At 50.1% G+C, this 17122-nt stretch overlaps 1 protein-coding gene across 1 annotated transcript in view; it reads left to right on the top strand.

Moving 5' to 3' along the window:
- Positions 1 to 17122, top strand: part of plxna2 (plexin A2) — a 213662-nt gene that overhangs the window by 111482 nt on the left and 85058 nt on the right. Inside the window, exons 6-7 of the mRNA XM_064298828.1 lie at positions 11602 to 11725; positions 15757 to 15910. Coding sequence (XP_064154898.1) covers positions 11602 to 11725; positions 15757 to 15910 — 278 coding nt within the window. The remainder of the gene's footprint in view (positions 1 to 11601; positions 11726 to 15756; positions 15911 to 17122) is intronic.

Here is a 17122-nt window from a genome sequence, read left to right as displayed (position 1 = left end):
CAACAAAAATCAATTCTTTCTAGCGAGGAACAGCGCAGAGTATTTCAGTTTGCAGAGCAGGAAAAGAATGACAGTTATTTGTTTCGCTATCATCGCAGATCAACACGCCTGGGAGTCTGCCACGGCAGAAAACCGATATCAGCGACCATGTTGAAACGAAAACAAACAAAACACGCAAATTGTAACACAAACCATATGCCGTGTCTGAATGCAACTGCGCTGTAAACGACTTTGAGATAGCAGCGCCTGGAGAGATTGAATTTAATAAAGCTGTAACCAAGGGCGAAATTTGCCTCTTTGTCCTGTTGCGAAGCACGATCACCGCTTCTGGTCAATGGGCTGTAGCCTACGTCCATGTTGATTTGGATATAGTATGTGCAGTGTTACCTTGCATGTATGGAGATTGAAACCTTGGTCATCCATGTAGGGAGGAATTAACCATTTCAAGAGTAGTTTTTTTGGAATGTTTTTTTTTTTCTTCTTCAAAATTCTAATTCAGTGATGTAGACCTTCATTGCTTTCAATTACCAGTAGTGATTGCTACCTCAGAATTAACATGTTCAGTTAAGAGCATTCTAATTACATATTTGTGATCTTACACCTTAAAGGGTTAAATTAAATAAGAAGCAATCATTATTCATATATCTGTGATGGAAACCAGGCGAATTTGATCTCCTCTGACATTTTTGTTTCCAAGGACGTCAGTCAGTATTTACAAGGACGTCAGAGTTTAACTTTGTGTGTTTACCCTGTTGAAACATGTGATGTTTTTTAAAATATACTTCTTGACTGCACTAAGCCTTGGGGAGTACAGTTTCCACAGGAAAAAAAAGATCACATTTTGTGCCAACTAACATCAACAGAAACTTTGGTGGCAAGGTTAGGCTTTGTGAGGTAAAAATCTGCATCATTTTATGCATGCTCAACGAAGCAGTTGACTACAATGTAATTGGTGCGGAGGGTGATGTTATAAGAGATATTATTTTCTTATGCACTTGGAGGGATTTGCTATATAAATCTATATACTCCCTTGTTCATAGAGAAGTTAATGCAATGGAAAGAAGCAAAAATTTAACTAGCTGATAAAATTACATTGTGTCTCAGCCCAAACTTCATATTCACATTTGCAAGTCACAGATTTAATCTCCGTGTTACTTTTTATTTTCTATTTTTACTTTCTTCATTATTGTGATTTATTGAATGATGTGTCAAGTATTGTCCTTGTTTTGCCGCTGTTGTTTTTCAGGCTTGTAGAGACGTCATTATGTAACATCTAGGTTTTTCTGTGCTGTTTATTCTCACTGACAACTCTACTTATGGTTTAATTATTGGATCCCTTGATTCGATTGTGAGTAAATTGGTAACCTAGGAGGAATTGTGGCAGCTATTATATTGGTGCACACCTGAGATGATTATTTGAGATAATTAGGGATGACACAGGTGCCCCTCATTATTGACTGACGCTGTCTGGCGCCGCTTTATCAAAAAACAACAAAAAAAAAGATGTTTTTTTTGGAGATAAGAGGAATCGAGTCACTCGATGATGCGAGCAGTGTGAGAAAAAAAGGAAGTTAATATCAAAGTATTACCCAGTGGAGATATGACAGCAGATGACTGGCAGGGTGGGATAATTGCCAAATTTAGGAAGGAGTTAATTAAATGTGAAAAAATACTAAAAATATTCTGCCTCATCATCACAGCAGCTTCTCATTCTCTGTCTGGAACCAGTGCATCAGTGTACTGGATCTGTCCACCATCACAAGAAAAGAAAGAAACTGGGTGGAGTTGACAAACTAGCTTGCAGTGAGCCTAAACTGGCAGGGACCCGATCCACACTGAACTCCCTGTCGCCCTACTGCTGGGGTGTTCTCTCTCTCGTGTTCTTTCTTACGTGTCTTTTTCAATCGAGCAACTTGATCTCACCGAGCAACTTGATTTCACTGATCTCACGTTTGTGCAGCTCTGAGCCGCGGAATAACAGGTAGCGCACTACAAAGGCAAGCTTGCCATTCATCAATAATGAAGGATGAAATGAGCCGCTTGATCTTATTAAAAAGCAACAGAAGCACAATTCATTAGCTTTCTGAACACATTTGTTATGTTTTAAATATTTAACTCAAGCTAAGAAAAAAGCATCAATATATTGGTATGTAAAAAAAAAAAAACTACCTTCTTGTATATTGCTAGTTTTCAGTCTGGAAGTACCTGGTGGACCAGGAGTTGCTCTTGTGCGATGGGAAACTGCTGACTGAAACCCTCCCTGCCGTGCTAGCCCTTGTGTGACTTCCTGCACTGCCGCACAGGCAGTAGGGTCACTGCACAATGGACTGGTGCATCAGCCGGACTCACCGCCCAGAATGGTGGAAAAGGGTTTTGACTGCTGAAAGCCGTTTCGCCCAAAACTGCGATACGCGCCCTCCACGTTTAGAATTCATGCCGTCGTCAAAATAATGATCAGTCCAACCGCCTCAGAAATGGCCATTTTAATCAAATGCGACCGTTTAAAAAAAAATTATCATTCTGACCACACTCCAGTCACATTCTGTTCACCTGTCTGTTCATATTCTTATCACATTTTAGTTACATTTGCTGAACAATAGGAAGACTCTGCCATGTCAGTACTTGCCCTTGTAACAGTAAATTTGAGATTAAAATGTGGGGGGAGGGGGGGAGTTTTATCAGGAGACAGTAACTATGAAGGACCAAGACCAAGTACAGTTTTCAGCTCCATTTTCATGATTATTTCTGGGTTACTGATCAGCATTGTGCTCTGCCTTTTGCCGCAGTGTGGACATAAGGTCAGTGCATTAGCGTAAGGAAGAGTCTGAAATGAGCGCCTTGCTTATTCAGTGTGCAGATCTGCGCTCTCTGGGGTCTTTCGGATTCAGCATTAGGGGTGTTGATTGGCATGTCAGATTGTGATGCCCATCAGCTCCAGTTATCATGTTCGCTCATCACTTCCTGTCAGAGTATCGAGCGGTGCATAATGTTGGGCTGCAGACGGACGCAGCGAGTGAAGATCGCGCCGCGGATACGCGCGCCGCCCGCTGGTCAAATGCAGCAGGGCTGTCCGTGAGGAGCTCTCTGTTCCGTAGTCATCGGACCGCCGTAGTAACCAGTCCCCCCGCCCCCCCCGACACCCTCCCTGATGAAGATCCGCTGGCTGACTGAATCCGCTCCGAGTAACAGGTCATTATAAGATCGGCCCTCTGCTGGAGCGGGGATTGACTTGTTCCTTGGCTAACAATGCCGCGCTCTCTACGCTTCGACAAGATGCAGTTGTGCATCTGATGACCGGCTTCCTCGGTGTCTCCCGGGAGCCGCGGTGGAAACGGATGGTAGAGTTTCAGACAGCTGGACCCAGGTCTCGCCCCCCCCGAGTCTCTCTCTCCAAATCGCCCTCTGCTGGCCGTGTGGTCCCGCGGCAGCTGCAGCTGGAGCCGTGGCAGGCGCGTCATCCGGATGACTGTTGACTTAATGAAATGATTCTTCCTTCTTCTCCTCCATGTTTGCTCATTTCCTCTGAAAGCGCCGCCGCGCCTCGTCTTATTAAGACGCTTTCGTCTGCCGAATCAACACTCCCAGACACTCGAGATGGTTCGCTCGCCGTACGTAAACACCGTGCCTTTGATCACCCGCTCCCACCCGCAGCTGCCATTGAGAGTTTGTTTCCCTTCCCGTCCCCTTCCAAACAAGTCTTTTTTTTTTTTTTTTTGCTTTTTTTCCTGTTCTGCCACAATTGAAACGTTCCACGCAAGGTAGGTAATTAGTAACATGACAGCCTATTAGCCAGTCCCTGCCATCAGGGCTGATGCTGAGTTTTTGGAGAAGTGGCATCTCCTTTTCTCTCTCTCCCCCCCCCCGTCCTGTGTGGCGTGATTTTCTAAACTCCTTTAATTAGCCGCAGCTGGCGTTCAGGGAGTGAAAGTGTCAAGGAGGAGGAAGAGAAAGTGCCTGTTTGATGGCTCGTACTTCGCTCGGCTGAGGCGAAGACTGCGTTTTGATTGCAGTTCAAAAGAATCCCTCCGGCTCAAACGCGCCTCAGTTGCTCTGGCGTGGGTTCCATCAATCCCGGGCTTCGCAGTTTTGACCCCCGCGAGTTCTGATTGGTTTAGCGCTCGCACCCTGCCGTTCACACACGCCAGATTCTGAACCGCAATATATGGAGGCTTTTCCATCTCACCGGGAATGAGACGGCTGATCTGCACCGCTTATGGGGAAGGTTTGCCGTGAGATTTGTAAGGATTATTCGCCAGATCACATACGTCCCAGAGCAGGACTAGAGCTCTCGCTGAAATCAGATCTGATTGGTTGGGTTTTTAAGGGTCAGAGGGCAGCGAAAAATCCAATAGCTTTCGACGCTGAGGCGATTATTCAATTTGTTGGGGAAACGATTTAACTAGCTGGCCTGGCGCGTAGAGTAGCGTGCAGTGTTTACGCGGTAAGGGCCCGGGTTGGTACAGTGAACGCCCCTTCATGCGTTATGTGCGTGGCAGTGCTTGGTCTGGGCGTGCTGATGGCTGTGGAAGAGGGAGGTGCTCGGCGCCGAGCGAATCAGCCTTTGAACGTCAGTCGAGCGCTCTGCTTCTCGGCCCCGCTGTCTCCACCGCCCCCTCAGTGGATTGGGCGCGGCATATCGCCAATACAAGAAGGTCATTCGTTCATGAAGGCATAACTGGTGCCTTCCGCTGTCTCCGTTGGTCCGGCCCACCTCAGGTGATTACTGGCTGCACCGCCACTCCCGGGACTCTGAGTGGCAGCTAAACCCACAAATCAATGTTATTAGCTTAAACGCAGTGGAAGGATTTGTACGGCAGCACTGGCAGGCCTCCCAAGCAATTCCATTACTCTGATGTATCGCACCTAACAATCTCAGTTTAGGAATCATTGAGATGCACTGAGAAGGCTGTCTTTGGATGAGTACCTGCACCTACTGTCAGTCCTAGCCTCTCCGTCTTGCTGTCTGTCTTCCTTTTCTCCTCTGTCTTTTTCTTTCCCGCTGTCTTGTTCTCTCACCCTCTCTCATTCTCTCCTTGTCTTTCTCTCTATCTCTCCATTCCTTTCTCTCCATCTCTGTCTCTCTTGCCAGGCTCAGAATGAATGTGCTGTAGCCTCATACGTTAGCTTGGGCACCGCTCATACATGTTGTCAGGGCGAGTGGAACAAGACAGGGACGAATAATGGATCTCAACCACGAGCCGGTGCTGTCATTCTGGATTCTGGAGAGGGGACGGGCTCTGTGTCGCCTGGATACCAGCTCACAAGTTCGCACAATCGGCTACGGTGTTGTCACAGCCAAGCCATTCCCCCATGGGCTTTCAGTAAAAATTCCTGGTGCCAACTGGGCAGGTCAGGCAGCTTGTAACAAATGAGCAAGCCCATCCATCTCACTCAATACCTCCAGGTCTGTTCATCTCAAACATTAACTTCTAATTAGATATTGATCTGGTACAGGGCCGCGTGTCAATATCGCCAGCCATCGCCACCACATCGTCTCTCATAAATCGACAGATATTAATTAAGCCGTATTTATGGCATTGTGCGAGCAGCGATGCTAGGAGATATGGGAGAGGCATAGAGAGTTTCAAAAGCTCAGTGTTTAGCAGAGGTATCGAACATCCTATTGTTAATTTTACGGTCTCAAGGTGATCGGAGAGGTGGATCTGCGCTACGCTTATTGCATTACTCATACCTGTCTGTTTTTAAAGCCAGCTGTGTTCCTATTAGAAGCGGCTGTTAAATAGTCTGTCTGCAGCTCTGTCTACCACTCTCACTAAGTACACTGCAACCCACTCAAAGTCCATTGTGTAGGGTCATGGACTCTGTGTGAACTTCTCTTTCTTTCGCTTCCTCTCTATGCTTAAAGGCTTTACAGAAGAAGTAGAGGCTCAGTGCCACCTAAAACAGAGATGACTGCAGCCCATGTAATGTGAATTTAACGGATTGAATGCGACAGTCTGTAGCACAATGATACTGAAGTTCAGTGTGGTACAGCTAGTTGCATTCAAGCTGCTTATCAAATATACACCTGCTTTACATTTAGAGTCATGCAGTCGTCCGTATCGGCTTCAGGATGCATATATACCCTGTCCTATACCAAGGGCCAGTCCCATAGTGACTGATACCAAATTCCGCAATAGCGCCATTGTTCCATGGTCTGCAGAAGAACCCTGCAGGGACTCAGGTAATCAGGTGAAACAGAGCGCCCCCATGCCCTGTGTCTGAATCAGGGCGTTTCTCTAAAGAAACCCACACCCGTTCCACGAAATCCCCGGAGGAGAAAGTATCTGCTTTGCGGTGTCCATCTGCTGAAATGCTGTAGGTATACAACGCCGTGGCGATTTGCTATTCAGAAGGACGTGCCTCCCCTTGCCTCCGTTTCAATGGATAATCACGCGTCAGCGCGAAAGGGCACACAGCAGCCACCTCGCGTAGCAATAAACGCGGAGGTGAGAGGAATGTGTTTAAAATGAATATACCTGAGCGAACGCAGTTTTAGCGACAGTTTTTAAAAAATAGATTAAGCACGCACCGCCATGGCAACTTGCTCATTGGACTAGTGTAGGCAACAGTACACCCAGGTTCAACAATGGGAGTTCTGCTGCATCGTGACCTTACAGAAGGGAACTGTTCTGAAACCAGTCATGCTGAGCGTTGTGATGAGATCCGTGTCTGTTACATTATCACCAGCAACCTACAAGCCAATAAGTTTCGATTGAGTTTATTACATAGGTTGAAAAATGTTATTTTTTGCAACTAGAAGCATAGGAAAAATACACCAATCTTCACCATCTTGCACTGTATTTCCATCTGCTTTGCAGAGAGTTAATGTGAACTGGTATATATTTTTTTTTCTGAGGATGCAGACTGTATTTTTTCTGAAAACTTTTCAATCTAGGAGTTATGTGTTTGCAGAAGTGAATGAGCACAACTGTGTACAGCCATTTAGAAAACTAAGCCGGAGTAATTGGGTGGAGAAAGCCCAGCATACATAACTGGTCTTCAGGGCTGTAGTGGTGCACCCCTGTCTACAGCTACAGCAGAGCAAAGGGCCTGTGTGAAAATGAGACCCCGCCCCCGCTTAAACAAGCCACTTAGAGCTGCAATCAGAGGCTTTTCCACACCTTTGTGTGGATGAATGGGAGGGAAGCCCTGGGTGGAAATCTTGAGTCTCTCTCTCTCTCTCTCTCGGGGGCGGGGTTTGGGGGGGTTGGGTTGAGCCCAAGGCCATAGCACAGGGCTCAGGGGTCAGCACACTGCCACAGTCGCTCTCTTCGTCACAGAGTCCGGTGTACCTGCAGCACAAAGCCACTGCCCACACACGTCCCGCGTCTGGCCCCACCAGCAGAGCCCAATTTCAGTACACCTTTTTTAAATAATTCAAATATTTTCCTCATTCTCATTATTGCTCTTGTTCTCATTAAAGGAATGAGAAAATTAAGCGCATGTAAGGTCTTGGGTGTAAGACGAAGTGACCCCCCCCCCCCCCCACAAGAAATGAATCCTCAGTCTATAATAATGCTGTCTTGCATGTCCAGTCACATGCATGTCATGAAAAATACATCCTGTTGTATCCTCGGATGTCGACGTCTTCTGTGGACTTTAAAATATGGGCAGATAAATAATTGAGGAGCAAGGGGCTGTCCCAGGAGAGAGGGCCTGTTTGATCACTGGGATGGACATGGACCACGGCTTGGACTCGGGGTGCACGGCGTGGCAGGGCCGGGGTTCCAGTAAACATCTGTGGGAGGGGGAGGCGTTTAAGCCGTGCATACGTCAAAAGCCCCATTTAGGAGCCACTTTGGCCACCCGGCTAGCTGGCTGAGCTGTCACTGGGGAACAGCAGCTATAGACACAAGAGATGGTGCGTGTGTGTGTTTGTGTGTGTTTTTAAAGGGAGATTAATAGTTAATATTTAATCCTCCCTCTCGAGGCAAGGTAAAATCTCCCAGCAACTCAACTCCCACAGGGCCGCAGAGAGGGCCAAGGGCCCGCTGGGCCACGGCCGCAGAGGCAGAGCCGGTGAGTGACAGCCCACCGGCAGAGGCGGAGGTCGGTAATCGACATGCACTTCAGCTAATGAGAGAGCACGGAGGTGATGCTGCAACCAAATGGAGATAATGCCCGTCATAGGGAGCCATGGAAACAACAGCAACTTTTAAAAAATAAAATCAATGCACTGCTTTTTTTTTTTTTTGGGGGGGGGGGGGCTGTTTTTCTCCTCCTAATAACCATTCGGTTTTCTCTCCACTTTACTTGTGGCACGAAGTATGCATAAATGATTATTCTCAACTACGTCTAAAAGCACATTAACTATCATTTTGCTCCCCGGCGGGGCATTACGGACGGGAGAAAGAGACGCGGTAATTTCCCCGCCGTGTCGGGTCTTTGTCAGGGGAAGCGGATCGCTGTAATTGGGCATCGGGGAAGGCGACGCTTAACAAAGACAGCCGGGCGCGTGCGGCGCGCAGTCTGCAGACGCTCTGACACGTGTGACAGCCGCCGTCCCGCCGGGCCAGAGGGAGCCGCGCTAGGCCGACGCCCCGCTCTGCCGGGTCGCCTCTGCGGGGACGGTAACGGTAACGACCCGCAGACCGCGTAGGGGCCGCCGCCGGCGACGCCCGGGACTCCGCATCTTGCCCTCCTCAGGTCATCCATGAAACATCTTCAGAGAGGTGCAAAACATAGCAAACGCTCAGAAGTCTGCTTTCTGTTCAAGACATGGAATATTCGGAACATACTAGAACGTTCTGCCCACTGAACAAGTCCTGTGAGTCACGAGCGGGGTCACCATTTTTTCCAACGCGGTTTTCTCACCTCTATCTCAGTCGTCTCTCAGCAGAAGGTCCGCAGAGCCTTCTCTGATCGCAGATGTTCAAATCACAGACATGTGGCAGTGGCATATTTTTATCGCGTCGTGTTGTATCTTGTGTTGTAGCCTACGCACATATGTGCAGTTATATCACCTGCACAAAATAACAACTATTAATAGAACGCTATTCACAATAATGAAGTGGTCTGTAGCAGTTGTTGGCTGACAAAAAATAGTTTAAATAGATGAACTAAAATGTAAGGTTTAAAGTTTGCATTTAATCATGGTCATGCTTCACGGTATCCTTAAGTATTAGGGTGGAAGACGGGTTGTTGTGAAATCTTGGAATGGAGTCCTGGAGGAGTTTTGTGGTTAATGAGCAGTGCCCTGGAACCCCTGTCTCTCAGCTGCTCCCTGAGCTGGGCCAGCACTGCCATATTTGGTCAGATGTCCATCCAGGCCCACTAATCTGGATTAGAATCTGAGGTACAGGGAACGTAGCAGCACGGCGAGGCCGACTGGCCCGACTCACTCTGCGTAGCTCAGGGGGGAGTTTCTCACTGCTAGGTCTGAACCCCCTCCTCTGTTATTGCTTTCCTTGGATGCTCTGTGTAGTGCAACTTTCTGCTTGGACAGTGCTTTAAAACCTTTCTAACAACTCCCCTGAGTTTGTGCACTTTTTGGGGAAAGTGCTTGCTCAAATACCACCTGTCAGTGCCACAGTGTCCGCGTGGCCAGTTAAATGGACCGCGTTTGGCATCCGGCCTTTGATGCTTTCCCCGGGTCCTTTCAGCGCGGAGCTGGCATTACCCGAGACGAACGGCGTAACATTGCTGAAATCCATCTCCGTGTCCAGCGAGCGCTTCCCGACGCCATCCGCAGCCTGGCTGTAATTCACAGCAGCGGCCATGCCGTGTCAGAGCTAGGGCTTCACTGGCTGACAGTCCGTCTGCACCACCCCCCCCCACCCGCCACCCCCAACCCTGTCAACAAGTTTGCCCGTCGGTTCCCCCAAATGATTTAAGGCTGCGACTCTGCGAGGACTGCTTTCGAATGTGATGTAATTGATTTCCCTGGCAGAACAAATGAAATGTCCAGAACGTAATTGTCTGAGCCGTGTGTTGACTTGCCTGCGACCGCGGCCCTGCTGTCAGCCGTCCGGGGCAGCTCCCTCTCAGCCTTTGTGTGTGTCAGCAGTCTGCCGCGCGTTCTGCTGTCTAAGCGGTTTTTGCGGGGGGGGCCTGTCTCGCGCCGATGGGGAAGAGCGCGTAATTTGGGGTTACCCGTCTTTTTCTCCCGGAACGGTTGTGCTCAAAAATGCAGCAGTCATATCGTGGATGACATCTTCCCGCTGCTCCAGGCGCTGTTGTCTCCTGCCCTGCTGACAGATTATTCCCCTTGCTGTTGGTCTCCGTATAACAAGGCTGTAGTTGATTTTGTTTGTGTGGGTGGGTTTGTGCATGCGTGTAGTGGGTGGTTGTCGTGTGTGTGTGTCTGTGAGGTGTGTGTAGCGTGTGTATGCATGTGTGTGTGTGTGTGTGTGTGCGCGTGTGTGCATGTGTGTATGCGTGTGTGTGTGTGTGCGTGAGTGCGTAGGGTGTGTGTGTGTGAGTCGTGTGTAGGTGCGTGTGTGTGTGTGTGTGTGTGTGCGCGTGTGTGTGTGTGTATGCGTGTGTATGTGTGTGTGTGTGCGTGTGTGCGTGTGTGTATGCGTGTGTATGTGTATGCGTGTGTATGTGTGTGTGTGTGCGCGTGTGTGTACGCGTGTGTAGGTGTGTGTGTGTGTGTGTGTGTGTGCATGTGCATGTGGATTGAAATAGCAAGCTGTGCAGAATACTTTAATCTTTCTGCAGTGTAGCCGGCTGATACTGCTGCACTCGGTTGCTCAAAGACTTTTTTGTTTGCCCTTGTTTAATTCCTCTCCATGCTAGGAAAACAAATTGCTTTTATGAGGATCACAGTTAACAGCTAATTGTATAATTAGTTTGGTGATTGTGCTAATCCTGTGTCTATGGGAACCCTACAAGGATATCAGTGGTAAAGCAAGTTTAAATCCCCATGTGTCATGTAGAGAAAATGGCAACCCTAGTCAGGAGGGAGGGGCCTCAACTAGCACCTCCCCCTCTCTCCTATTAAAACCAGTTGGGTCAGTTCCAGTCCAGTTCAGGAAATGACTTGAAAGTCACTCCAATAATCGAAAAAGCATCAAAGAACATTATGGGAATTCTTATATTCATGACTTGAATTTTCAGTTTGACTGAATTAATGTGGAATTGATCCAATCCCCAAATTCATCAGTACTCGATTGGGAAGGACTGTCAGTTGAAGGTCCAGAGGAGTGTAGAGCACCATTATAAATAATCAGTGAGAAGCGCACTGGTTGTAACATGAAGCTGATCTAGAGTTTGACTTCATGGTGACCCCTTGGTGACTAGCACAAAGATCTGGCTAAGTGGTGAGGGTCACTGACTGGGTGCTCTGGTGACATATGTGATTAACACTTCTCTCTTTCCTCTTTCCCTTTCTGCCTCTCCTCCCCTCTCCTCTCCTCTCCTCTCCTCTCCTCTCCTCTACTCTCCTCCTCTCTCCTCCCCTCTCCCCTCCTCCTCTCCCCCTCCTCCTCCTCTCTCCCTCTCTCCCCTCTCCTCCTCCCCCTCTCCCCTCCCTCCCTCCTCCCTCCTCCTCCTCTCTCCTCTCCCTCTCTCTCCTCCCTCTCTTCTCTCCATCTCTCCTCTCCTCCCTCTCTCCTCCCCTCTCCTCTCCTCTCCCCCCTCTCCTCCCCTCTCCAGGTGCTCACGGAAGGACCGTTGCGAGCGGGCTGAGGAGCCGTACCGCTTCGCCGCCACGCTCAGCCAGTGCGTGAAGGTGACGGTTTACCCCGACAGCATCGCGGTGTCGGAGCCCAGCGTCCCGGTGAGTCACAGCCCGTCTCAGCTCGCCACCAATCAGAGCCGCACATCACTTCCACTTCACTTCACTCAGTCCCTTCAGGAAGCCACATTAAATGATTGTTATAATGGAACTGAAATTACTGTAATTTATTGAAGAATCCCCATTGAATATTTATGGACACGTTTTCAGTTCGTGCGTTGAACTTGAATCCGTTTCCTGAATTGACTCATTTGAAATGGAGTTGACCTCCACCCTGCCACCCGTATTACTGCTGCACCCCTCCCCCCCACTTGTACGTCCGTAATGGGCCCATGCCACCCTTCCTGAGCATAAACACGTGAGTGTTCATATTGTTCCCATGTTAATGTCCGTCACACAACCTCTGACAAGTTTTGTTAAGAAATTAGTCTTTTTGTGAGGAAAAATCTTTAGGTGTAGGTTAAGGACACAGTTAAGGACACTGATTGAATCCAGACCAGTGTTGTGCTGTGTTAAACCAATGAGGAGGGATTTCCACAGGAGCTCTGCAAGATGTAAATGCAGTCAGTGGCCACCGGCGCATTTGAGTGCTGCTTTTAGCTTCTCCTACACCTGTACAATGGCAGTGATGTATACACCGAACAGACACACCCTCTCATGCGTGCATACGCCCTCACCAGGGCTGTCAGGACGAATCTCACACTTCAGACATTATTCAAATTTCAAAAAAGAGTTTTGTTCGAGTGGAAAGAATTTCGCATAATGAGGCATATTTTAATCTGTCTGAGCACTTTCAAACTTTTTTGCGTGCTGGGCATAGCCCTCTCCTTTCTTGTGAAATCTCATTGCTGTGATAAATTTTTACCTCTGTAGTACCTATTAATTTACAAATGAGCCACCTGGAACTGAAACTGCAGCGTCATGGCCGAAGACTCTGAACTAACGGTCAATGAAAAAATGATTTCTCTACTGACGGTCTAAGAAGTAAAAAAGTTTGGAAAGTGTTCATCGCAACTCCTGAGAGAAGGACACAGTCGTTTGCAGAAGCTGCAAAATGGAGCTTAGATGTCTCACAACAGCTAGCAGTCCGAGGGCCCACTTGCACACTGTGCGTCCAGCAGAGCTGGCAGAGATAAGTCAGAGGTACCTGAGTTCCTCTCCCCCTCATCCTCATGCACATTCCCACTGAGCGCCAAGAGGCTCTCAAAGCTGATAAACATGCATACTGGTTGATGGTGTTGGTCTTTTATCATATGTAAGTGAAGTATTACATTTCTGGTTACATTTTTGAAGAAAGACTATTTGAAATGCATTTTGGGGGCAACTAACAACCCTAACTCACACACCCACACACACTCACATGCACATACGCGCACATGCGCACGCACACACACACACTCACATACCCACACACACACACACGCAGACGCACAAACTCACTCACTCTGTTGAAGCAGGCCCGCTCTCCACACAGTGCGATTCACAGACCGACGCCGGTGACGGTTCCTCTCTCGCTGTGTCCGTCTCTGTGCTCAGCGCCTGTGCTCAGCGCCTGTGCTCAGCGCCTGTGCTCAGCGCCTGTGCTCAGCGCCTGTGCACGGCTGGTGCTGTCCTGTCCGTTCAGCGTGTGCGCCCCTCCCCCTCGTTAGCGCCACCTGTGGGCCGGCCTCACGCCGCTCCGCTGGCCGCGGGCCCGCACCGCCCTCGTGTTTCCCAGCATTCCGCTGGGGAGGCGACTGCAGCGGCGCGGGGCCGAGCTGTGGCTGCTCGCGTGGGTCGGTCCCAGCAGCCTGCTCGTCCTCCTGCTAATGGAAGTGCGGGGCCGTCCTGTACCTCTCATTTCGGCGGTGTCTCTCCGGCCCCGGTGGCCTCGCCTGCGTGCTCGCGTGGCCACCGGGGCCGTCCTGTACCTCTCATTTCGGCGCTGTCTCTCTGGCCCCGGTGGCCTCGCCTGTGTGCTCGCGTGGCCACCGGGGCCGTCCTGTACCTCTCATTTCGGCGCTGTCTCTCCGGCCCCGGTGGCCTCGCCTGCGTGCTCGCGTGGAGCAGCCTGTACGCGCTGTACGTGTTGCTGTGTGTGTGTTTGTGTGAGTGCGCGTGCGCGTGTCCGGTTGAGTGTGGGTATATGTGACGGTGTTGTGTGTGTGTGTGTGTGTGTGTGTGTGTGTTTACATGTGTGTGTGCTCTCTCTCTCTCCCTCTCGTTCCCTCCTTCCCTCCCTCTCTCCTCTGTCTGTGTGACATGCTCTGGTGGAGCAGCCCTCCATGTGTCCCAGAGTCCCCTGGCAGATGCCTTGTCTCTATGTCCCTTAGCTTCTGGCTGCTTAGCCGTGGGCAGTGAAGGTGGATTACCCTTCATATCACAGCACGGTGTCGACAGGACCCACTCCCGTGCTCCCTATCAGGCTTCCCTGCTCTGTCAGATGAGGGGCAGTCAGCTCTGCCCTTGCTGTAGGAAGCCTTTAATGGATGGAAAACCATACATTCTAGTTCTTACCTAAGCTCTCTCTCTCTCTCCCTCTCACTCTCTCTCTCCTTCTCTCTCTGTCTGTCTCTCTCTCTGTCTCTCTCTCTCTCTCTCTGTTATGTGCAAAATGAAATGATTTTTCTGTAGAACAGAGGACCATGACAACAACGGGGTCACTTCTACCCATCATATCGCACAATAGCAGAAACCTATCACCATGACAACAAAGCCATCCGCGCTGGCACCAGGAGAGCACGAGAAGCAGGAAAACAATCAGATTACCTTTATTGAAAATGCTCACAGTAATTAGGCCAGCCTGTTCAGATTTGTTAGAAAAACAAACTGCGCGGAGCTGTTAAATGGCCAGCGTCAAATATAAAAAGAGAAAGAAGTTAATCCGCTGTAACATAAGGGATGAGCAGCAGAGTCTGCGGTGGAGAGGCGAGACAGCTGTGTGCCTTTGTGCGTGTGTGCGTGCGTGCGTGTGTGCGTGCGTGCGTGTGTGCGTGCGTGTGTGTGTGCGTGTGTGTGCAGCTCTGTGCCTGTGCGTGTGGTGTATGTGCAGCTGTGTTTTGTATATTTTGTATATTTGTATATGTGTGTGCACGCATGTGCTTGCATGTGCAGCTGTGTAAATGTGTGTGTGTGTGTGTATGTATGAATGTACAGTTCAGGATACTGAGGAACAGTATCTACTGTGCTAATTCTGTTGATGCGTGGGGGAAGTGAGCGCGGAGCTGGAGCTGAATATAGGAGCATTGCACGTTTCTGCAGTTAGACTTTGGGGGAGAGGCGCGGGGGGAAGGAGAGCAGTGAAAAGGGTGCGTGAGGCTGGGTTTGGATAGAGAGCGCACGAGCGGCCCGCGCTCCTCTCAAATGCGCATTCCTGAGCCGCGGAGCCCCGTGGTGCTCAGGAGAAGCAGATAAAACAAAAGGAAACTTCAAACGGCGGGTGAAAATAACAGCTAATAGAACAAGCCTGGGTAATGACACGATGATAATTGCTGGCGCGTCTTCGCTTGGCTGGAGTGCGGATCATGCACTGCACACCAATGCGCGCAGGGAGACGGTTTATTTATAGGAGGCGCTCCGGAGCACCGCGACCCCTGCGTCGCTCCGGCTGCGGAGAGCCCTTTCAAAAGGCGACGTGCAGTGTGTGTGTGTGTGTGCGTGTGTGTGTGTTTATTTATGTGTGCGTGTGTATGTGTGTGTGTGTGCGTGTGTGTGTGTTTATTTATGTGTGCGTGTGTATGTGTGTGTGAAAGTGTGTGTGTTTGTTTATTTGTGTGCATGTATGTATGTGTGTTTGTTTATTTGTGTGCATGTATGTATGTGTGTGTATGTGTGTGTGTGAGAGTGTGTGTGCATGTTTATTTATGTGTGCATGCGTGCATGGAAAATAAAGCAAAATCCTGTTTAATGGCAGCCCCCCTGATCTTCACTCGCAGCAGTGTTCTCACTCCTGTTTCCGGTTGCCTTTTCATCCCCAGTTAGTTCTCCTAGCGGTGTCTCCGTGCCCTGTGGGTTCCAGCACCGCGGTGAGAACGCCGCGTGTTGGCGGTGGGAGCGGGACCGCCGTGGTCTGACGTCCCCCTCTCTTCCTGCAGCTCCTGGTGAAGGTCAGCGACGTTCCGGACCTGTCCGCCGGCATCACCTGCTCCTTCGGGAACCTGACCGAGGTGGAGGGCAGGGTCAGCGGGAACCAGATCATGTGCGTGTCCCCGGCAGCCAAGGACGTCCCGGTCATCCCCACCGACCAAGGTGAGCCGCCCGGAGCGCGCTGAGAAACGGGACATGGAGCACCAGCCTCAGCCAGGAAGCGATTTATTATATGATTAAATGATCTGATATTCGGGATGGCTCGCATAACTTCATTTTGCTGTCTTTTATACTGCTGATATTTTGGTGAGACAACGCATGCACAGAGCACCGCTGTGAACCGTCCATCCTCGTGTCTGTTACTGAACCGTAATCCTACAGAAATCTCTCACTTGTATCAGCGATGCCAGCAGTTCCTTCAGCACGCCAGAAAGGAGGGGGTATATCTTTAACCCAGACTATAGCCTGCCCACCTTGTACGGATGTAACAGTGTGTGTGAAAAGGCTCTGATGAGTTTTTAGAAATCAGTGTTACAGTAGATGTGCCTCGCTCCCTTTCTCTGATTTTGCAAACAGCCCTGTTTTCCAGTTAGGCCGGTATTATCGGTCCCCTGAAAGAGTTAAGGGTAGGAATAGAAGCAGAAGTGTGGATATTGCTCAGACACGAGTCCCAGGTGCCCTCGACACGAAACCCCAGCCGTCGCCGCAGGCCCGCGCCATTTTCCCCGAAAACCCGGGGCTGTCTCCGGCGCGCTGCAGAAGGGCCCGCTTGTTTGTTCCCGGCCGCGCTGTTTCCCGCGGCCCCCGGCGGCTCTCCCGCGGCTGGGAGAGCACTTTAGCGCTCCGGCGTATTTATAGAAGCGCCGGACCCCCTCGCCGCTGCTTTTCTCAGCTGTTTGTCTGGTTTGTTTTCATTCCATTTCTTCTCTTCTTTTTTTTCCTCTCTCCCTCTCTCTCTCTCTCTCCTTCCCTCTTCTCTCTCTTCTTCCTCCTCTCTCCCCTCTCTCTCTCTCTCTCTCTCTCCTCTCTCTCTCTCCCTCTCTCTCTCTCTCTCCCTCTCTCTCTCTCTCTCTCTCTCTCTTGTTGGGCTCCTCTCCCCGGCCGCTCTTCGTCCTGTTCGGCTGCTCGCGCGGCGCCGCGGCCGGCCTAACGAGTGCGGAGAGGTCCTGGCGCGGCGCGGCGGTCGGAGCATGCGCCGAGCCGAGCGCGCTCTCATTAGGCCTAATTGGCCACCGGCCCCGGCTGGACGGTCCGGCCACATTAGCCACACACATTACTGCCCTCCTGGGCGCTAATGGCTGCCCGGCAGCCCAGTGTTTATGGACAGGGGTGAGAAGGTGTGTGTGTGTATGCTAGTGTGTGCGTGTGTGTGTG

This window comes from Anguilla rostrata, chromosome 11 (assembly GCF_018555375.3).
Source record: "Anguilla rostrata isolate EN2019 chromosome 11, ASM1855537v3, whole genome shotgun sequence".
Lineage (NCBI taxonomy): Eukaryota > Metazoa > Chordata > Actinopteri > Anguilliformes > Anguillidae > Anguilla > Anguilla rostrata.
The sequence above is the reverse complement of the archived record's forward strand: the minus strand, read 5'-3'. Positions and strand labels throughout refer to the sequence as shown.